The following is a 24490-nucleotide window of genomic DNA, read 5'->3' as shown; positions in this document are numbered from 1 at the left end:
CTTCCATATTCTCAACAAGCGTTAAAACGAACTTTTTCTCATAGCTGTACCTTCCTGAAGTATGCATATAAATATAATAGGCAATCGAAAAAACATAAACTATATATTCGGTTTACTATGAAATACAGAAAATAGTTAATCATAGTATCAGATTTGCTATTTAATGGAAGAAGCTAAATAGCTTTCTTTTAAGGCAGCTATAAGACTATGTAAATGAACTTATAGATAGAGATGAGCACTAAAAATATATACTCTTAATTTAATAATTGGTTTGCTACGCAATAACAGTATAAATCAAATTAAAGTTTCAAAAAAATAATAATAATACCGATTGTTAGGCTTAAAATAAATTTAAGCTAACAAAACGTAAATTTATATTTCTCATCTTTCTTTTTATGATTTTGTATTCAATTTATGAAATATCTGACAAATATAAATCCGAAAATAATTAAGTTCTAATTAATTACGAGCAATTTTGTTTAATTACTGAAACAATTTTCCATCATTTTATATGCACCTACTGATCAACATCAACAGGTCTGGGCATCGTTTCGCGGAATATATTCTGCTCAACACACAAAGTGTCCGGTTGCAGTTAGAATGACCACGTGGTCAACATAATCCGAGCAATATATTTGGATAAGCAGACCCAAAATGGTTGGAGGAGATGAATGTTTCGATAACAGTTACTCTCAAGCATCCTTTAGGCTTAGCAAAGATTTGCGGCTACCCTTGGTTTAATAGTCATTCTATTCAAATCTGATCCTCATCGCTCTTGAGCATCCTCAGTAAACAGTTGTTATTTAAAAGGCCTAAACTTAAGCATTGCTAGCAATTTTTTTTCTTATCTAATTACATAATTAATGACTAAGTGGCATATTTCCGATAATATTATTGTGTCTTTATTCCCAGAACCTATTTAATCCAAATACTTTTGATTAATTTAATCCAAATGTGATTGTGACACTTTTTAAGTGCGCAGTTAGCATTTTTTCTCTTTTCTCAATATCCCTTACAGACTGCCATAATAAGCAATACAGACAGCCAAATCTCAAACTTCGTAAATCCTAATACTTTTATTTAACGAATGTGATTGTGACGCTCTTGCACGTGCAGATAATATATATTTTTCTTTTCTCAATATCAATTACAGACTGCCTTGCATGAAAACGTAGAGAAATTAAATAAAAAAAATTTTCATTTTACTGCATGTGACTGCATAGAATTGATCATTTTCCGCGAGTAATAAATAAATGTTTTATTATTTGGAGTTGTTTTTTAATTTATTGAATATTGAAATAATAAAAGTTTTGAAATAAAATTTTTTTTTTTGACCGATAAAGTTTTTTTTTCGTTGCGCTGAATGACTTAATATCAATTAATTTTAGAGTTGCTTTTCAGCTTCATCTGCCACGTTGGAGTAATTAAACTAACCAATAACTCCTATTTTGGACATAATTTTAAATTGGCATGGTTCTCATTTTACTCTTAAACTCTTAAACTAGCAGTCAAATATAGCATAAAAATTATTGCTTATATAAAAAAAGGAATGACAAAAAGAAATCGGCTATACTTAAATCAAATTTAATTCTTGTGTCACAACAATGAATTATTTACTTAATGATTAAATTCTGAAATGAATTCAGGTATTATATTTGGAAAGTTTAAATGTTGAGCTAATGAATAATCATGAAAAAACTTATTATAAAAATAATCACATTTCATAAAAGTCACCATTTTTAACATTCCACACTTTAACAGCAAAGTACTTTAAATATGACTAATAAAAATGCTATACAACCTCATTAATGCAGATTTAAGAACCATAATTACCCTAAACGGAAATCATCATCTTTTAACATAAAACTCATCACTTTATCTGCATAATCTCAACATCTGTCCAATTATTTTGAAGGAGACTAAAGAGGTAGGGAAAAAAAGACCACAGCGGTGGTACTGTAATGATGTGGGGGTGTTGACTAGAAGTCAGCAAATTTAACGCTTGACTTATCAGTAAAAAATACGCATATAAAAAAAAAACAGTTAAGAACACTTGCAGCAGTTTCCATACAAAAAGAAATGGAGTAATAGTACAACATACATGACCTAGATGGGGTATAAGTTTAATTTATTATATCATCCCGAAAATCATTTTCGAGTTAGAGGGGAATAAAAGTGGTATAGAACACAGCAAAGTAATTTTTTTTTATCTTTATATTAACGAACGCTAAAAGCATCAAAATGGCTGTTCGTTATCTACTTGTAATAACTGCCCGGTTAGGGAAAATCAGTTTTATCGCTTGCGCTTTTGCCCTTAGAGTAATTCCATCGTCGGGTAGAAAAATTCTTACCCCGATTTTATTTATACCCTTTTATTTGAGGAAATATTTTCGAACGATTACTCCTCGACTAAATTTTGATAAGAGACGCGAAATGATTTTTTGAAAGAAAAAAAAAAGGTTAAAAAAAATTATAAAATCGTTTCCTATAACTTCATATTATCAAGAATTTTTTTTTTCTCGCTGAGGTTGTTACTTTTATTTTAACCTGTATTACTGATATATTTTTAGAGGGGAATAATTTTTGTCAGATTGGAGATGTTGATAAGAATAGTTGTCATTACTGCAACTTTTTCCCCAAAAAGAATGAGACGGGGATTTTCTGTAGGGAAAAATTTCATCGGCGACATTAAAACTTTTTGACACCTCCAAACGACAAGTCAAATCCTTTAGAAAAGTGTTGATAAGGGAAAAGTGGAAATAAATTGATGCGTAATCAGTTCAAAAACTTAATATTTTATTTTCCTTTTGTATAATTCAAACTATTTCGTTTTTCTTTGAATAGTTTATTTTGCAAGCATTAAATAGACTAGCAAGATTTAAAGAATTCGAATGAGTGTACAAAATAATGATATTAAATAGAAATATTCTCTCGATATAAAAATGAATGTCTGTCTGTATGTTTTCCTTATAGACTCTTAAACTCGAAGGACATGAAATTGGCAGGCATATCGCTGGTTCAAAGCTAAAACGACACATCTGCAAACGTATTATGCTTGCAGATGTGTCGCTTTAGTTTTGAACCAGCGATATAGTTCAAAGTACGACGAAGGTCACGGTTGACATTAGAACATTCTACGACAAACCGTTCGAGCGGGATCAGCGAAAAACGAAATGGAATTTTCTGATTGGTTAAGCCCTAGCCATTGTTTTAAATTCAAATTTATATGATTCAATAAATCACATATTTTAAAGATAACAACAGTGATATTTGTAGCTTATGGCTTTATTTGATAAAAAAAAACGAGTTCATTGTTGAACGAGTGGATTCAGTATCACTAAATCTATATTAATTTTATGCGTTGATTTATTTATTTACTTTCCTTAAGAAAAATCTTTGCTTAGCAGAAAAATTTGTACCAAAATTTTAGTCTAGAAGAGTCATAAGCGCTTTAACCTCGTGTCCAAAAAGAGCAATTTGCTTTATGTTTATATTTTTTCTAAGTTTAAAGTGGTTGATGCAGTTTAAGAAAGTTCATTTCTTAAACTGCGTTCAACTGTGTTGTGAAAATGTTTACTGAACGTTATTTACATAGTTTTAATTATTGCCAAATTAAGTGGGACAGATTTTACTCCACCTTAATTTAAAGGGTTTAGGTTGTTTTTCGAAGGCTCCGTCGCAATATGAAGTGATGCTGTTTTGCGAATAATATGCCATTTTTAAAACTGCTGTGAGCTTGCGATTGTTACTCGTGACTATTTATCAAGTTTAGCCCATCTAAAGATAGCACTGTCTAAGCTTATTTTAAAAACTGCCCAAAATGTCATTATGGAGAAAAGTCCCAGTTCTGTGAAAATTAAAAGCGTTTGTGGTCTAATTTTTTAATATTTGAAAACTTACTCCAAAGTTGCATTGCCTGCGCTCATTAAAATTTGCAAAAACAGTGAATACGGCAGTCATTTTGATAATTTTCATCTATGTAGACAAATGTCACCAAATTGGTAATTTTTTAAAAAAGCTTAATAATTTTTAAAATATTTAAGTTATATGTCTGCTCTAAAGCCAGATAATTTTTCGTGGCACGATTATTTATATAGTTTAAAATCATCGCATTGCTTTAAGTGAAAGACACTTAAACTATGGCTTTTTTATTTTCTTTGGCAACAGGGCTTCAAAAAACAGTTTATATAGTTTAAAATCACCGCATTGCTTCAAGTGTAAGACACTTAAACTATGTTTTTTTAAATTTTCTTTGGCAACAGGGCTTCAAAAAACAGTTTATATAGTTTAAAATCACCGCATTGCTTCAAGTGTAAGACACTTAAACTATGTTTTTTTTTTCTTTTTTTTTCTTTGGCGACAGAACTTCAAAAAGCAGCGTTAAAGGGTTTCATGCATTTCTTCATTTATTTCATATTTTTCATAAGTTTATGTTGTTTTGTACTTTTTTTATGATTTTTCAAACTCCTTTTTTATGAAACTGAAATTTGTTTCTTTGTGCAGAAATAAATATGTGGCATCTACAAGTATGGATTTATTCATAATTTTTCTATCAAGAGTCATTATGTTTGAAAACTAGTTATTTCTCAAACACCCTGGATAAATAATTAACTATTTAGAAAATATCTTCTTTTCAAAGAAAGTGTTCTTTTTTATCATCAAAATAGCGAAGAAACATCATAAAATCATTAAAAAAAACAGGATCCATCATAAATTAATAATAAACTATCATCACTATCCTGTCAGAGTGTCCGGTCTTTCCTTAATTTTGGTTTTGATAACGGATTTTTGATTAACCCTTTAGCGCACAGATTTTTTGAAAAAATCCGGCCAAAAAAATAGCAAAATTTTTTTAATGTAAAAAAACACACTTTTGAACATTGTCTTTTTTTTCGGTGGACAATTTTGATATACTACGCTTTTGTTTCATGGAAAAAGGCAATATTTTATTCTTGAATATATAAGTTTTATAGCATACAATTATATGTAAATGATAAATATTGATAAAACGATTTTTTTTTTTTGCTTTCACATTGTTATTTTCAATTCTTGATCATATTCGAGCGTGAGAAATTATAGCAGCATAAAATACAACGCCGCTCGAATTATCTCGAGTGTGCACAGTTTGGCCTGTTTAGCGCGCTCGAATTAACTCGAGAGCATAAATTACGGGGTTAAATTAAAGAAACGTCTATCAACATTTTAAACTTTTAATTTGTGCTTTTAGAATGTTTTCTACTAAAACATAAGTGCTCAGAAAGTGCTTAGTTTTATAAATTTTATTTATTTCATAACAGACCAAAGACGAAGAAGGAAGAGCGCTCCGTTTCGCCGTTACGGACGAGTCCGGTGGATGGCTCAAACTCCTCAAATCAGCTACCTCAGGGAGCAATCCCAATACTTCTCTATCACACAACGGTAAGTTTTGTGGTGTCTTAGGTGATTTATTTTTATAACATAATCATTGTAAAAAAATTGCAATTTCAAATAGGTTATAAATGTTCCTTCGTTCGCTGTTTAGATAAATCATCCACCTTGTTTTTTACACTAAATATATTGATTGCAAAAATGGTAGTTCTATATAGCGAACGAATAGATCTTAAATGTTCTCTCGTTAGCCAATTCATAAATCCCCCATCTTGGTTTTTACACCCAATATAATGATTGCAAAAATTGTAGTTTTGTTAAGGTGACAAGGGACTTTCAAAGAAGCAAAAATTTGTGAAAAAATCGATATTTTACATTTTATATTTCTGAAATCTTGGCATTTAACTGAACATTTAAAAAAAAAAAATTCTGGAATAAGAGCAAAATTGATGAAGTTATGACCATTTCAGTTTTGACCACACCCCTTTGTTTACCTTTTTTTGAATGCAGGTAACTGTTAAAATTAGTTTAGTTTAAAATTAATTTTAAATTAGTTAAATATTTTGTTAATTTTTTTAAAGAAATTTAAAGTATATAATTATTAAACTATTTCATTAGACAATATTTATAGGTATTTATATTAAAAACAAGAAATATTTGTTCAGAAGTAAAATTTGCAATGAAAAAGTAGTAAATGTCATTTTTCTCAAAATGTCTTTTTTGACAAATTTGCAAATTTCAAACTGTTCCAGCGTAATGAATTTTCATTCTATTGACCTGAGAATTTAATGCTATATATTGATGAATATTATTAACATTTTGTTGGAAATTTTTTTTGAATTAAGTGAATAGAATTTTTTTTATACATAATATTTTATAGAGGTATGATGATTTTTTCCTAAAAATGTAGGTTTTTTACTGTTTTTTTAATGTTATTTGTTTCTATAATAAAAAATAAAAAAAGTACTCCCAACAATTTTTTCAATATTACCTAATATGTAATATTTTAAAAGAATTTTGTCATTTTGACAAAATTTCAGACGCGTGGAGTAATATAAAAAAACATAAAAAATTCAAAAATTTTAATTTCTTAATTTCTTAAATTTTGAAATATTTCTTTGAAATTTTGTATAAAAGTTGTTTTTAACAATATAAATGTATTCTGAAAATTTCAGGCAAATCCCTTCATAATTTCAAAAAAAAAATTTGAAAGCCCCTTGTCGCCTTAAGCGAATTAATAGGTTATAAATGTCTCCACGTTCATTGGTTGTAAATCATTCACCTTGCTTTTAAAACCTAATATAATCAGTGAAAAAACTGAAATTTTATAACGTACAAATATATTATAAATGCCCTCTTGTTTCTAGTTTATAAAGGCTCCATCTTGGTTTTTACACCAAATATAAAGATTGCAAAATTGTAGCTTTATTTAGCGAATCAATAGGTTATAAATGCCCCCCCCCCCGTTCTTTGGTTGCAAATTATTCACCTCATTTTTATAACCTTAACCTTATATAATCATTGCAAATACTGCAGTTTTATGACGTACAAATAGATTTTAAATGTCCTCTTGTTCGTAGTTTATAAATCCCCCATCTTGGTTTTTACACCAAATATAAAGATTGCAAAAATTGTAGTTTTATTTAGCAAACAAATAGCTCTTAAATGCTCTCTCGTTTGTTGGTTATAAATCATTCATCTTGATTCTTACGCCTAATTGATTCATTTCAAAAGCTATAGTTTTCTTTATCATACAAATAGGTTAAAAAAGCCTTTTCGTTCGTTGGTTATACAGACAAAGCCTCTATAGTGAACCTCCAAGGGACCGAAATTTTGGTTCACTATAACCGGGAGTTCACTATATCCATACTGCAAACAATTTCAACTAATTTTTCCGAACTGCTCCTTTTTATTATACATTATTTAAATAAATGATCTATAAAAAGAAATACAGAAAATGATTAAAAAACAATATGTAGTAACGAAAATTGTGTTAACTTTTATTTTTCATTACTCTTAGTTTTACGTACAAAAAATTTAGGGATGGTCTTTATTTAGGGATGGGAAACTGAGATAGAAGAAGCAAACAAGAGAAAATGCTTATGGCTACATTGCACTCAATAAATAGTTTCCAAAATCAGTCTATATATTTTATGTAGAAATTACAAAATTACCAAAAAATGAAGATAAAAAATCTGTCGAAAACAGAAAAAAGTTCATAATATCCAATTTCCTCTTTCTTTTGATTCACTATATCCACAAAAAATAATATCTGTGTATAGCAAGGCACGGGAGCGAAAATTTTGTTCACTATATCCGAGATTTCACTATAAACAATGTTCACTATAACGGGGTTTGGTTGTATGGGTTTAATCATGTTCTTCAAACCTAATTGTAGCTCAACCATTTTAATAATTTTTCATTCATAATGTTCAAACCAGAGTAAAAATTGCAGTTATATTGAACATTTGGTTATGTTCTTTGGCAATCGTTCGGTTTACACACGCTGCTTTTTTGCAATACATTGCTGAAAAAATAGTTTTCCTAGAATGAAAATTCCCATTATTCTGTAAAAGAATATTGAATCTTTATTATTTAAGACTTAACATTGCGAAAAATATTTTTCGAATAATTTAAAATCCAAGATCCATTTATTCTTGAACCTTCAAAGAAATTTCTCTTTAATTTTCATCATTCAACAACGCATTCAATTTTAAAATATACACAAAAGCCTCAATTACCAAATAGCACTTAATTATGAAACATTAGATTACCACAGAGGCGTATCAAACTCCGAATAGATAACTCGAAAACCGGAAAGTTACAGTTACTACTCCTGGTAAAATCGGCCTGCATCTCCGAGGTTTAGGACCCAATCTCGGCACTCTTGGTGCGATTCAAAATTGGACAGAAAGCCTCCTTTCCTGTTCCCATTGTCCATTGGCTTCCGTTGTTAGTGGCCATTAGTAACTAAGAGGCGGGATTCTGAATTCAAAACCCGACGAATACAGCAAAAGGGCGCTTGCTTACAACAGAGAACTCACTAATTCATCATCATTACTAGTGCTGCTATAAATCACTGAATTCAACTTCCTCTTTTCATCATTTTCTGATGCTGCCTGATCGGAAGAATAATTATGTTGAGAAGGGTAGAACATTATCAGGATACAGGATCAGTAAAAGCTTCCAGTTTTCTGGAATCGTTCGAAAAGCCGCCTTTTATTTAGCTTTCGAATGATTTGGGCGTTTATTTGTGATATTCGGGTTGAAAATTCTGACGGGTGTAATTTCCTATTGCACTCGTTTTGGAAGTTTCGTTTTCCACATTTTAAATATCGCCAAGTGGAAATTTTTGATAGTGCTTTCCTGTGCTCGGTTTAGTTTTGCACCCGCGACATTAATTATTAATTTCCTCAGTTGGAAGGATAATTTATGCGCCAGATTAAATAGGAGAGGCGATGCGATAAATGTTTTCTTTTCGTTCTCGAAAGTTTGTTTCCGAGTTGTTTTGGAAATGGAACTTAAATTTCTAATCGGTGAACGGAATTTGAGTGGTGTTAATCTTTCGCTTTTAATTGTTAATCATTGGGCTACTGTTTGTTTTTATTTTCAGCCTCTTATTTGAGACACAATGTTCGAAACTGTTTGTATACGAGGAAATCAACTTCGAGATGTGGCTTAATTAAAGCTTTGTTTGTATTCAAACAATCATTTCTAAATTTAATGGTAATTCCAGAGTTTCAGATGGAATGATTTAGGAAAGTTATACTTAATTTTATCTGTTAATTTTTTTTCTATTTGCCAAGCAAATGACTTAAAAGAATTCCGGATATTTATACCAATTTTAAAAAGAAAATGGAAAATATGAAATAAAATTAATTTATCATTATTTAACAATTTCATACATTGAATTGAAATGTTAGGCAAGAGTTTTTTTGAAATGAAGAAAATCTGCTTATGAGAGATCGAAATATGCAAGAAACCTTTTCGTTTTTTCCCCCTAAATTCATTGAAAATTATTTTGTTAATAATGCTCCAGTTATGTAGTTTATCATACCGTGCTCTTAATGCACCAGACACAACTCGACAGCAGATTTGATTCGTCATAAAATATTAACTAGTTAGAAGTAGCTCCGTAATTTTTGTAATCGATACAATCGATAGTAACAAAATGAGACTTTGTGTGTCTGCGTGTTTCTCTTATAACCTCGTTACTATTTGAACTAGAGACCTGAAATCTGGGTGTATGGGACAATTTTAGCTCCCAGTCCTAAAAATTATTCAAAAACTTCAATAGATAGTTCAGGAGGGGCGCTTGAAAAATAAAATTTTATCATTTGTTTAGAGCTAGTGCCATTAATATGAATGAAACTGCAGACGATTATTAAAATTAATCAGTGATATTTCCTTGTTTGTAGATCTCATTAACCAAAAAAGGAGTTCATTGCACGTTCTTAGATATTTTGTTATATTTTTATTTCTTTTATAAAATAAACTCAATGATTATCGTGAGTGAGGTTGAATATTCGGAGTACTTCACCAAATTAGTATTGTTTAAGCAGCCTGAAACCACAAGCTTATTTCTTTTCATAATTGTGCTTTTGACTGAAAACAACTAAATAATTTAAAACAAATGGATTTAATGTAAAGAAAATAAAAAGTTATATACCGAAAATCAAAATTAATGAAGGAACGGTACTAGATCGTTTTGCAGAAAGGTAAAAAAGTCGCCATACTATTAACGCCAATGATGCTTGATTAATTTTGGTAAAAAGCACTAACTGGAGTAAAAAAAAAACCTGTATACTAAAAATAAAAATTGATTGAGAAAATATATTAATTTATTTAGAAGTGTATTAAAACGCAATACCATCTATTATTGATGCCTGTGATTAATTTATTTGGAAGTGTATTAAAACGCAATACCATCTATTATTGATGCCTGTGATTAATTTTGGTACTAGGTACTAATCGAAATTAAGAATAAACTATGTACTAAAAAGCGTAATTAATGGAGGAAAGGAACTAATTCATTTAGGAGCAATCAAAAACTCGCCATACATTTCTGTTAATCATCACTATAACTGAAATAAAAAATTAACTATGAATTATAAGGCAAAATGAATGGAAAAATGATACTAGTTCGTTTTGGAGAAACATAAAAAAATCACTATACTATTATTGATAACAATGGTGCTTAATTAATTTTGAAAATAGTCACTTTTGATCTGATTGTAATTGGCGATAATTTACATAGTACCAAATATACTAAGGCAGGTAAATTAGTATATTTGACAACTATTAAAATTGAATCAAAACTGTGCAACACAATACAGAACAATAAATTTGTGTAATATTATAAGGTTCTTATTATCTATCGTTAACGATTAAAAAAATTTTCTCACTTATTTTTTATTTATGTCACATTCTGTATTCTTAAGTTTAAATTATTATTGAATATAGAATTGATTATTTTATCAAATCAATGCAATCATTCATTTCATTACGATTAGTATAGTAACAAAATGTTTTTACATAAAATAATAAAAATCAGTTGTTTTATTTGCGATTTTTTTTAAATACATAGACAATCAAGAAAAAACGATGATGTAGGAGAAGCAAACATTTATTGGTCAGTAAAACGAGCAAGGGGTGGAGCATCCTAATTGAACAGAGAAAAATCACTAAATTACCACAGCCGCGGAATTATTCAACATATCTTTATATCCAGTTATCAAATTAATACAACACTACAAATTTACAAATAATATCCCGCCATTCACAATTAAAGCGTCTAGGATAAAACTAAATATTCCATTTTAGGCCAAATAATGTTTAATTCGAATACTTCTGTTGCTTCATATATATGTTTTCGACTTATTATTTGAAACATTCTTATTTTTCAAAAATTTATTAATTTTGAGAACTATTTATAAATTTACATCTTAAAAGCTGTGATTTTGATAAATACAATAATTAATAAATAACAAAAATCACTTATTTATATCAAACTTTTCTATTTTTCTATTATTTTGATTAAAAAGTATATGCTTAATAAGTGTTAGCCTGAAAGGAAATAAAATTAAATGCATTTAAAAATATGCATTTATTCATCAATAATGCATTCTTTTCATAACTGTTTTTAAACTTTTACTCATTTTTAAATTTCCTCTTAAAATAGAAATAGCATGAAAAGTCATAAGGTTGGTTTTTAGTTCTTCCACGGAATAGTTTTTAGTCGAAATAATTTTTTTTTCTTCGTAAAACATGATTTAGGAAAATCTGAATTGTAAAGTTGAGTGGATACGGTTCTTATGTTTCACTTTTGAAGTTTGTATAGAGATTATTAACACTAAATTGACTAAGGAAGTCATTTTGACTGATTTTAATTTCAATTAGAAAAACAATGATGACACAATTGCTTCGAATTTTGTGACTTTTTGCACAACATATAATTTTTTTACTGTTAATATTTACTAACAACTTGTTATATAACTGTAAATAATATAAAAAATGTTAAAAATTAATTTTAAACAAATTTATTTACGCATTCTCAATTCAGTCATTTTGACTTCTTTTGGACAATACAGGTATATACTAATTTTCCGTCTTTCTAGTGTTAGGGAAAACAAAAAGCCAAAAAATACCTTTTCCTTTGACAAAATGTTGAAGTTAAATAATTTTTAATCTCAAGATAGATCAGTTGCTTACTGTACTTCGCTACACTTATTTGATGGACATTTTATCTTACAGTCACCCAATGCATAAATAATTTAATAGTTAATGAATTTTTAACTAGAAAACTATATAAATAGTTTAATAGTTAATGAACTTTTGAAATCACTTTGATATAACAATCCTCTTTAATAAGTATATAAGTATATTTGATTTTCTGGTTAAATATGAAGCAAAAAAATTACCCGCATTAGGCTGTGAAAATTAATACTTAAGCAAGAAAAACACAAATGCGCTCTGGAACTTCAACGGATCACCATTGAGGAAATCATGATTGAAAACGTCAAAACCTGTTTGATTGCAAGAGGAGATGCGAAAAAATATTATTAAAAGCGTTTCCAAGATTAATCATAGGATATCAAACAGGTTTTCATGTTTTCAATCCCGACTTTCTCAACCATAATAAATTAGATTTTGCCAATGCGTGTTTCTTGTTAAAAATAGTAATTGGCGATCTCAAATGTGCTGCATTTTACTTTAATTTTGAGAAAATTAATAAAAACATACTTTATGGGCAGTGATTAGAGAACACCCTTTATAAAAAGGATTTGTAACTAATTTTCTGTCTTTGTTTCAGAATCCTCTATCTGGTGCACAATTACCTCCGATATCGAGGCCGACACAGAAATCTTAGTGAGTCATTGTTGGAGTGCCATAACACAAAAATCGGACGTCATCCGGAATGATTTCCAAACACGCACACATTCTAAACACTTACTGCACAAGAACAAAAGCAATCGGGCAAAACGGCGGAGCAGCGACAGTCAACACACTGACGACAGTGAAATTGACGAACGCGATGAGATCAGGAATCTGAGGACCAAGCAGGCACGAAGTCCTCAAGCTTATGATGAAAACACCATCTTGAATAAGGTTATTTATTTATAGAATTGTAGTGCGTAATTTATATTGTAATTTTTTGACCCTAACTTTTTTTCTGACAGAGTAAAAAGTTCAATGACGATAAACTAAAATAAAATAAAATTAAATATAATGAATGAATGAATGAATGAATGAATGAATGAATGAATGAATGAATGAATGAATGAATGAATGAATGAATGAATAAAAGAATAAAAGAATGAATGAATGAATGAATAAATGAATAAAAGAATGAATGAATGAATAAATGAATAAAAGAATAAAAGAATGAATGAATGAATAAATAAAAATTAAATTCTTAAAATAACGTACAGTTAGCGAAATAAATAAATACTAAAAGGACCACCTTGACTAATTTTTAGTCTGATCATCGAATTTTCACGATCTAGGACTCGAGTTTTAAAAAATTAAATTCGATTTCTCAGGAAAAAGCTGACTAATTTCGCTCAAATTTTGTATATTGTCAGGCATAATTAGATTCTTTTAAATGATGTAAAAAATTATGTACCATACAATTCAAAATTTTTTCGACCTTTATTAAATAAAATAATAAAAATTTATAAATATTTACGAAATTTATTTTTTGATAAATGAATCTCATAATTGTGTGCAAAACTTTTTCAATTATATTTTCCAGATTACAACTATCCCCTTATCTGGCTCAGAAAAGGTAAGTTTATTCAGAGAAAGTACTTTTTTGTGTCCGATTTCGTAACTTAAAGTATCACCTTCACTAATTAGTTAGTATATTTGAGGTCACCCTCTCGAACCATTGAGATCGAGTCCTAGAACGTGAAGATTCGATCATTGGATTAAAAGATATACACAGTGGTCCTTTTTTTTTACTTTACATAAGACAATTAAACAACCAGAAAAATTATTTTCGTAAGGAATGAAAAGGAAAATAAAAAAAAGACAGAAAAAAAAGAAAAAACCTAAAAGCATATGGTTTTAGGTTTCTTCCTACATGGGGATATTACTTAAATCGTGGTGTATTTGCCATAACAAGAAATAGAGTGTGAATTTAGAATCCGAGTTTATACTCAAAAAAGATAAACAGTTTGAAATGTAGAGATATGTTTTAAAGCTAGAACTGTATTGGATAGTGATACGTTTCCATTCCTATATGTTACCAACGCTATAGAAATGCTAAAACTGCTATTTTGAAAAAATTCAAAATAATATATATTTTTTTAATTATTATTATCATTATTTTTAGGATGATGTGCCCTCATGAGTTTATTATTTATTATTCAGGAAAATAGCAGTTTTCGTCAAAAAAAAAAAAGGAAATTTAAAACGTCTATGAAAGAGTGATAATTTTTATAAACTATTTTACAAAAATCATCTAACAGAAAACGATTAAAAATATTTTTTTTAAATTTTTTTTAAACATCTATAAGACACAAGTTTGGAAAAATAAATAAATTCGTGATTAGCAGAGGAGGAAAATGAACTGTCAGTTCTAAATTTTCGAGAAAACCTGTAATCAAAACCAAAACTAAACTTCGTGAAGGATATGCCACTTTAAAATCAGATACTTAAAAATAACTTAAAATATGACAAAAGAAAGCGAGACTACTTTCATTCTACAAAAAGAAAATTTTTTATTTTTAATTATAAATTTTTTATTTGTAATATATTAAAATAAAATAAATTTTTATTTTTGGAAAAGATTTGAGAAGAGGATTGACTCGGGTTTATAAAATTTTATATATTATTTTTTGTCTGTTGCAAGCAAATTTAGCCTGCTAGCTCTAGTTTATGGTATGCTGCTGCCCTCTAGTATCGAAAAGCAATAACATAAATAGGAAAATTTGAATCCTGAAGTGATTCACGTGCTAAAAAAATGCTTAAATAAATTAAACTTACTTCAAAAATATTCAAAAGCTTGAATAAAGCACTTTTTAAATGCTACGAAATTTTAATTCATTTGTAAGGGAATCATATTCAAATATGAAATATTTAATTTTACATAGAAATAGAACGTGCTAGTTCATAAATTTTCCTAATAGATGGCAGCATCATAAATAGAAGAGCTGACACATTTTACAATTTATTCATTAAAAAAAAAAAAAAAAAAAAAAAGATGCAAAATTAGTTATGCAATTAATAATTAAGCTAAGTACAATAAAAAAAGTAGCTCAAATTTTTACTTAAAAAAAAAGAAAAAAACTATTTCATTGCTAAAATGAAAAGCCTAGTAGGAAATAAGTTAGAAATCTGTTGTAAAATTATGAATGTCTGCTTAATGAGATATCATTTTAGAAAATATTTATAATTGTATTGTAAATTTAAAAGAAATTTAATAAAATATTTAAATTTTTTTCAATATTTATTAACGAATTTTTTCTTGTAAGAGAAGATAGATTTTCCCCTTTTGAAATATTTGTTTATTTATAGTTAAAATAATTATAAAGGTGTAAAAAAATAAAGTTTAACTTTGAAAAATGAGGAAAAATTAATTAATCAAATGAACTACTCAGATATGCTCTCTATATTTATTAAATATTTTATTAAAAATCGTTCTGAGTAGTTATATCTTCATACAAGCGTAATGTTTGATTAATAGTTAAATGTAAGAATAATTGTACTACTACTGATTTTTTTTCTTCCTTTTTTAGTGCGAATTTTTTGAATTAATGTACTCAGCATTTAATTTTCCAACCACAGTAGTGATTTTGAAGCTTTCGATGATTTATTTTAATTTAAGCTAGGTCTATTGGATGTTATTTTTCAATATAAAAAATGATACTATTGTATTTAAACGATGCTATTTATTTCTAAAAGCAATTGCATAAAATGTGGTATCTTTCTCACTTTTCATACGTTGCTTGGAAATATTCTTTATAAGAAATGATTCCTTATAATAGAAATGACTCCTAAAATAATTCTTATTGTTCCTGTAGCTCTTTCAAAGGAATAACTCTTCTTAGGGAGAAAAAAAAATTATATTTGAAAAAATTCTTTGTAGGGCTTTATAAAAATTCCTCCAAAATTATAAAGATAAAAAATTGAATTACCCGATGTGAAATTGAAATATTCTTCGATTGAAGCTTTATAAACATATTTAATTAACATACTGGATGTTGATAAATATAGTGGAAAATCAAGAACTTTATAAAAATTCTTGACAGCCTCTTAAGAGACAAGAAATTGAAATACCAATTGGGAAACTAAAAAGTTATTAAAATAAAACTTTATAAGCACTTTTAATTAATATAATGGATTTTATAACTGTAGATGTTCATTGATACAGCCGAAAATCCAGGGTTTTATTGCCTACATTCATCCTTTTGCTTCTCCTCTTATAATTGCTTACACTCGTCTTGTAAGTTTTGAGAGACAAAAAATTTATATACCCATTGTGAAATTAAAGCATTATTAAAATGATTCATTTTAAACACATTTAATTAATATGGATAAAAAATTTTTAGTTTTACTTTATTTCAGACATTAAATTATAGATATCTGAGAATATAGACACAAAATTTATAACATCACATTTGCTTTTTAAAATCATTATAATTAGATCAAATCTTTTATTTTCAGGAACAAATTTATAATGGAAATGCATCAAGAGAAGCAGAATTCAAGTATGAAACTTCAAGTCCAGCCTCTACCAGATGTTCTGTTGGCTCACCGAGTGCATCAGCGAGTGGAAAACAAGATTCTGAACGGACAGAAGACCGAACCGCTGCGACTTTATGTGTACCATATATTAATGGTTGCAATTACCCCATGGCTTTTCCATATTGTGGAATGTCTGAAGCAGGTAAATTATTTCAACTATTTCAACACTGTAACTTGATTTTCATGTTTTGAGCTAGCACGATTTGAAACAAAAGTGTTGATATTTCGTGTAATAATAGACAAATACTGTGTCATATAATCCGATTTTAGAGTCAATAAAATTTTTTTTGAGTTCAATTATTTAAAGAAGTGAGCGGAAATGGAATTTTGCGTTGCATTATTTGAAGATGTGAACAGAAATGGAATTTTGATTTGCATTATTTGAAGATATTGACAAACATGAAAATTTGAGTCGTATAGTTTTAAGACGGAAATAGATTTTGGAGTTGGATTATTTAAAGACAGAAACAGATTTTGAAGTTGCATTATTTAAAAACAGAAACATAATTTATTTGAGTTGCATTATTTAAAGACAGAAATAGAATTTGGAGAATATAATTAATTAAAGATGTGAACAAACATGGAATTTTGTTGTTGTTACTTATCTCCAAAGGTCTGACGGCGTCAGACCAGATCCATAAATCCGTTGACGAGCAAAAAACATGGAATTTTGAATTGCTTCATTAGAAGACAAGAACATAAACAGAATTTTAAGTTGCATTATTTATAAACAGAAATAGAATTTGGATTTGCATTATTTAAAGACATGAACAAACATGGAAATTTGAGTTTCCTCATTTAATGACGCAGAATTAGAATTGTTAGTTGCATTATTTAAAGACATGAACTTAAAAAGAATTCCCAGATGTTGTTCTTGGGCTTTGCTTAGAAATTGAATTTCGAGTTGTGTTTGTAATCTGCTATGAATGTTATATTATGCCTTGTAAATTTGAATTTTGTAATAAACGAGACCATGAAATGAGGTAATGAAATGAAATCAATCAATATGAGTTTTTTTTTTATAGAGTTCATGCCAAAGAACCTAAAAATAAAAGATTCATTGCTTTAATTCTTGATAATATTGCTTTAAATGGATAATTAATCAATTATTAATCAATTGAATTTAAATTATTAAATCATTGGTTTAAAATTTCTCGTAATATCTGCGCTTTTAAAAAGGCAAATAAATTCGATTATTTTTTTAAAAATATTACCTTTTTTGGCGTAGATAAAAACAGCCAAAAACACGTAATAATTATTAATTCTTAAAAATGTTTACGAGCCTAGACTATGCTGCGCTAGAATTACATTTCAGTTATGAAAAATTTGACGAAATACGCTTTTTATTTTCGCAAAACTGTAGCTTGCATCCTTATTAACATTTTCCTCCATTTTTATAATATTAAAGATAGTTACAACTTTGTAGTCATGAATAACTGTCACAAACTCGCAACAGTTATGAAAATATCATACCATTCGATAAAAAGCTGTATTTAAATCAAAAAAAGGTTTTAATATTTTTAATTCCGCTTTTATTGTTAAAAACTTCGATTATAATTCGTCAAATTTCGATAATTTTTTTTCTCTTATATATGAATATTTCCATTTTAATTATTGCAAAGAATAAAAAAAAAATGAGTTTCAATCATGGTAATACAAGGCGTTGTATATTGATTTTTATTAAATATTTATTTATTTATTTATTAATTTTTTTTTCTTACTGTAGATGGATTATATAAATGTGAAAATTGTGCCATCAATTTTAATAGTCGGAGAGTTTTGGAGGCCCACCAATCCCTGTATTGTCAAGGAAAGACTTACATTACAACTCCTAGTTCTGATACAGACACAGAAGACAACCAACACACAAATAACAAAACAGGTTAGTCATTGGTAGAAAATAAATAAAAGAGAATTTGACGATGTGATTTCGATATATTTTTAGTATTAGTAGGGAAAAAAAAATTAATTTTAATTCAGAAAATTTTCAATATTCAGCAAATTATGTTATAAGTACTTTAAAAAAGAAAAAATTTAAAAAAAAGAAAGAAAATATGCAACAAAAAAAAAAAAAAGAATATCGAGTTTGCTTCCTATCTTTAAAATGTAATTTGCTTTGCTAATTGCTATTTTGCTTCGTTTTTGGACGCAATTAGTTTCTTTTTTCTAAATAGCTACAGTAAATAAAATTACTTTTTAAAACATTCAGTTCTCTCTCACTGTTTAATTTTTTTTATTTTCAATGAAAGTAAACTGTGTGCCTGTACATTTTAAAAATTTTGACTTGGAATAGAAAATTTTAAAACCAGTACAAAAAGTATAGAGTACTAAAAACATTAGTGCTGCCATCTACTGACAGGCTGTAAAGTTTTTTTTCGTGTGTTAATTTACGGAAGTTATGATTAAGATTATATTTCACAAAGGTATCAGTTCTTTTTCTTAAATCTATGTTTGCATAAAAATATTTTTCTTGAAAAAGTGAAAATTTCTAGTTTTTCTTAGACATCTTAAAAAAAATTAAATTGATCAAAAAATTTTTTAAACAAGCGTTTATGTTAACTGTATATTTAAAGTAATAATACTATACATTTAAAATACTTATTTATGAATCACACGAAGAACTAAACGTTATATTGAACAAAAAAAATATTATACACAAAAAATATCATACATAAAATGTTATATTATGCACAACAAACTGGTAAAATAAAGATTTATAAATTGAGAAGTGTGAAAATTCCTTCCTGTTTAACATTAAAAATTATAATTGATCCAATACGAACAGCTAAGCGAGGTCTATTAATAAATAAAAAGGTTTATAGATTATGTACGAGATATTTAAAGCAACACTTGACTTTCGGCGTAAATTAATCTCTGAAAGAAATAATTAAAATACACCAAAGATACTAATTTATCTAAATAATATTGGTAAAATTTTTTCTAAGCGTAATGCCACAATTGACTAGTTTTTAACTCTGAAAATTCGTACCAGCTGAGTAATAACTTTTTTTTTTGGTGATTAATAATTTTTTTTGGATAAATAGGAAATCCTTAATTATGACTATACTAAATAATAATACACTTTATTATTATATTAAATTTTCTAATAATCTGTTCCTTTGCACATGAATAAATATTGGCACAGCGTGTTGAAGAGAACCAGTTAATTCATGAATTCTTCGTGCAATGTGCATTATGAATTTATGAATATGCATCAGTACTTTCAGTCTCATTCTTTGAATTTTTTCTTTATTTTGCATCATAATAGTAAAAAAAAGCTATAAGAAAAGGAAATCCTGATTAATGGATTTTACTCAGAAGTTTTAATGTCCAAAACATGATGTTATTTAGCTAAACGCAAAAGAATCATTTTCGTTATTATTCCAAACAGGTTTAATTTATAAGCCTAAGTGATAATTATTTTCTCATTCTATGTGAAAACAGAACAGCTTACCTATATATTTTCAGATTCATTTTAGCTATTTGAAAGATATTACCTAAAGTTAAAACGCTTAAAAACAGGTCTCTTTTTACAAAATATTTATATTTTCTGTTATTGTATCATTGGCCGTAAAATTTACAATAAAATATGTTAATATCATTTCAACTATTGATATAATCACGAGGATAACGATATTAATCCATTATACAAAATGGAATCCGTGGAGCATTCACCAGTCAATCAAAGGGCTCGTCCTAATATTGCCAAAGCATAATTTTTGTAACTTAGGGCCTCCCTTCCCTTGTCAGCAAAAATAAAAGAAACACAAAAACTCCCCCTTAATTATGCAAGAAAGTCGCAGAATACTCCCCCTCCCCAATTTTTTTTCCCCTTTGGGCTTCACTGTGTGAATCTAATTCTATGATTAAAATCAAATAAACGATGTACCTTTACATACAACAGAACTTATGTTTTATTAATTTTTCTTCTTTTTTTCTTCTGTAACTTTAACTCGACCTTTGAAACTCCAATAAAGAAAATTCAATGTTTTTCCTTCCAAGTTTATTTATTTATTTATTGCTATCGTTATTTTTTTAAATTTAAAAATAAAAATTGAAATCAATGTGATTTTAATGTCTTACATAAGCATTGCTAATACCCGTCCTCCTCCCTTGTTTACTAAAAAGAGCAAATCACTAGGCCCCTCTTTCCATTAAGGGCTTATGTCTAGTTCGAATGGGTCCAAGGTAAATCATATTTTTTTCTGTATTGAAATTAACGCAAAAAGTATTTAACAAATTTAAAATAAAATGCTGCAATACTATTACAAAATGTGGGTGATGTTATTTAGATCTATTTTAAAATAAACATATTTTGAACTGAATATGTAAACCATACAAATAAAAGTGACATATATCACTTTTACCTTAATCATCTTCATGCGATTATCTTTTATAATCGAAAACTATTTTTAAAACGTTTATTGCAAATTCAAAACTAATTTTTCTGTAATAGTTTAACGAAAAATGATCATCCTACATATTCTATACATTCCTTTCAGTACACAAGTCTTACACGAGCAAAAACTGTACACATTTTTAAATAGGATTTGGTATTGTTAAATAATTTGGTATTGAAATAATTAAATAATTTGGTTAACTTGGAGAAAGAGGTCAGTGAAGGCGAAACAGCCACTGCAAGTGCGAACTCTGTTCCATTGAAGGATCAAAACTTCTTCTATTATGGCGTATACAACCTACACATCAATGGTATCATAAGGCATCCCCTGGTACCCTGCTGGACATTAATGCTACCTAGGAACCCAGACTGCTTTGGCAAGACTTGCAAGTGGCCATCTTGAGTGCTTTACTTTTGAGGAAGACAGAAAGATCTCCCTTATTTTCAAAAAGTGCTGTATTTAACCAGCTTCGCCTGAATTCTGGTTTGCCTTTGAGTTTAAAAGGCGGATCTTACCTCAGATCCCCCTTTTTTGCAGATTTTCTTGCTGTCAGTGACCTTCTAGAGCTTATCTGACGTATGTAAGATTATGAGGAATAAGCAACAACATAATTTTGGTATTGATAAATCCAAAAGGATTTAATTTTGCTTTCTCAATTCTTTCAAAATTATATGAGATGAAACGTCTTCAAATTGTTGGATCGTAAATATTTAAAACAAAAGAATAAAAGAATCATTAAATAATTTATATTATTTACATAAGAGGACAGTTGCATTATAAATTGATGTATGAATAAAAGAAAGAACGCATTATTCCATTAAAAAGAAACACTACTAAACCTGGAAAACATTTACTTCTACAAAATAATCCATTAATATATACCATTCTACATTTTTCTGAATAATGTCACATTTATTAAGATATCATATTGTCTGAATAACATCATTACATTTTTTTTATTATTGTATTTGTTTCCAGAATACGGTAGAGATAAGCAATAAACCCAAAGTATCGTTATTAGAAAACGCCATTTCTACAAAACTAATTTAGCCGAAAATAAAATGCAGCTCTCGAAGTATGTATTAAGATAACGATCAGACAGAACTGAGGTGAAAGATTAATTAATTATCAAAGCGGAGTGTTGGAAAGACCAGCTTCTCCCACGGTAGTTTTCATTAAGTTTTGCTTTGAACATGAAAAGCATTTGCTCTCAGAAGTGAGGATTAATTATTCAATCAGGATTTCATTACAAAGCTTTTGGGTTGCAAGGATTTTGTCGGAATGAGTGAGTAAAAGGAAAAGTTATGTAAGTGGGTGGAAGTAAATATACGTACAGCGAAGTTCCTGTCCATTTATCTTGCCCTCCATGTTATTCTTCCTTTCATCAGTGATTTGATTAATTAAAAGTAAAACATATTTGGAAGAGCTATGGGAAAGGTTTTAATTGCTTCAGTGTGTAATGTGTCTTTTTACTTAAATGTCTTAAACTTTTTGCTAAATTCAGAGCTTGCGTTCCTTTTTCGGGATGCATATGAGTCAATAAGTTGTATGGAATAATTTTGCATAAATTAGTGGGAAATGTACTAAGATAATGACTGTACAGAAATGAAGTAAAAAATAAATTAGTTATCGAAAATTGTGTTAGAGACACCAGTTTCTCCTAATATATCTGTAATGCATATCTTTACATAAAAGTAAAACATATTTGGGAGAGCTATGGGAAAGGTTTTAATTGCTTCAGTGTGTCTTTTTACTTAATAATGTCTAGTTGTTGTCAAGTGGCTGTGGATAACTATATAAACTTTTAGCTAGTGCCACCTAGTGAACAAATTCTGAATTTCCTCTTCTTTTACGGAGTGGCTGTCAGGAACTAAGTCACAGTTTTCTGGAGAATAATTTCGCAGAAATTAAAATGAAACAATCCAAGTATTGGGATAACGACTATGCAGAAACGAAGTGAAATATCAGTTTATTGTCAAATGGCTATGAAGAGCTAGAAGAAGCTTCTTGCAAATGTAATCTACCAATTAAATTCAGAGTTAGTTTGGGTTCTTAGTAAAAGGCACGACTTATAATGTTAAATAGTGGTAAATTAGGGAATGATTGATTTAGTTAAAAAAAAAGCACTGTAAGCACAATTGTGATAAGACTTTTTAGACTTAACTTTTACTGTAACTTTAACTTCAGAAAATGAGAAATAATTAGTTCTCACTATTTCTCCTATATAGTTTTATTACAATTTTATTATTTTTAAAACGAAGATAACATTTTTTTTTAAATACGGTACTAATAATAAAACGATCAACAATTGAATGGTTGAGTTATTGGTGTTGCAGCTACGATTGATTCAATCCCAACTTATTATTAGATGTAATTCTCGCTTGGTTGATTGTTAGAAATTTTGCAATGTTAATTTTGAGTATAAATGAGATTTTGAAATGCATCAGGGTTGTTTTTCAAGGTTTATAAATTATGTTTATTTAGGTACTAAATAAAGAATGTGTGATAAATATCTGTAACAACCAATATTAAAGAGAAAAAATATATTATTCATTATATTGACCATAAAATGTTTTTTTTTTAATCCATGCCAAAAATAATATCCCAAACTTTCACACATTAGAGGTTTCAGATTAAAATAAATATTGAGAGAGGAAAAAGATTTTACCATATTCTGATGAATCATTAACAATATCATCAGAGTTTAAAATTATTCAAAAACCTGTTTATTTGGTGAACGAAACAGTGAAATAGAAAGGAAGTTCCCGATGAAAAAAAGTTCCGGCAAGGCATTAAAATCCTTCATTTTTGATTCTAACTGATATCAATAACGCTTCGTCAGATTATGTTTGATTTATTTCCTTATTTAGATATTAATTTGTGATTACTGTTACATTGGTATATTTTGACATCCTTTTTTAAGGAGTTTTAAAGTAAGTGTGGTAATTACAGAAAAAACCATATTATTTATTAAATTTTTTTTTCTAATTTCAGACACAACGAATATAAGCAGTTCATCAGCTTCTGAAGAAGGAGAAAATCATGTAAATAAAGAATATTCAGTTGCAAAAAAGCAAGATGTTGTACCACAAGAGGATCCTTCATTCTTGGCGAAAAGAAGGCGAACTGCCTCAGTGAATGAACTGTCGCCGGTAATTCCAAGATTGTCCAGGCTTTTCAAATGTCCTTATTGTAGTTATTCATCGGATAAGAAAGCTAGTCTCACTCGTCACATTCGAATGCATGGTCAATCTCCTGGTACAGATGGACAATGCGACATACCTCTGGCAACACCACCAATGGCAAGATATTGTGCCAATTGTGATATACAGTTTACAGCTTACAAAAATTACCTGGTATGTTTAGGACATAATTGTCTTTAGTTTTTAGTTTTATTCTGATTACTTAATACAATAGAGTAAAAATAATAATAAAAGCACAACTAAATGATATTTTTTACTATATCTATCAAT

The 24490-nt window shown here is 28.3% G+C and overlaps 1 protein-coding gene across 3 annotated transcripts in view; it reads left to right on the top strand.

Moving 5' to 3' along the window:
• LOC107442891 (zinc finger protein ush) overlaps window positions 1-24490 on the top strand; it is a 201040-nt gene that overhangs the window by 170743 nt on the left and 5807 nt on the right. For all 3 annotated transcript variants that reach the window (XM_071182419.1, XM_087161364.1, XM_071182418.2), the window contains exons 3-7: window positions 5298-5418; window positions 12680-12975; window positions 16537-16759; window positions 18344-18499; window positions 24012-24373. In XM_071182419.1, the coding sequence (XP_071038520.1) occupies window positions 5298-5418; window positions 12680-12975; window positions 16537-16759; window positions 18344-18499; window positions 24012-24373 (1158 nt within the window). The remainder of the gene's footprint in view (window positions 1-5297; window positions 5419-12679; window positions 12976-16536; window positions 16760-18343; window positions 18500-24011; window positions 24374-24490) is intronic.

Source organism: Parasteatoda tepidariorum, chromosome 4 (assembly GCF_982258835.1).
Source record: "Parasteatoda tepidariorum strain Cologne lab strain chromosome 4, Ptep-v5.0, whole genome shotgun sequence".
NCBI lineage: Eukaryota > Metazoa > Arthropoda > Arachnida > Araneae > Theridiidae > Parasteatoda > Parasteatoda tepidariorum.
The sequence above is the reverse complement of the archived record's forward strand: the minus strand, read 5'-3'. Positions and strand labels throughout refer to the sequence as shown.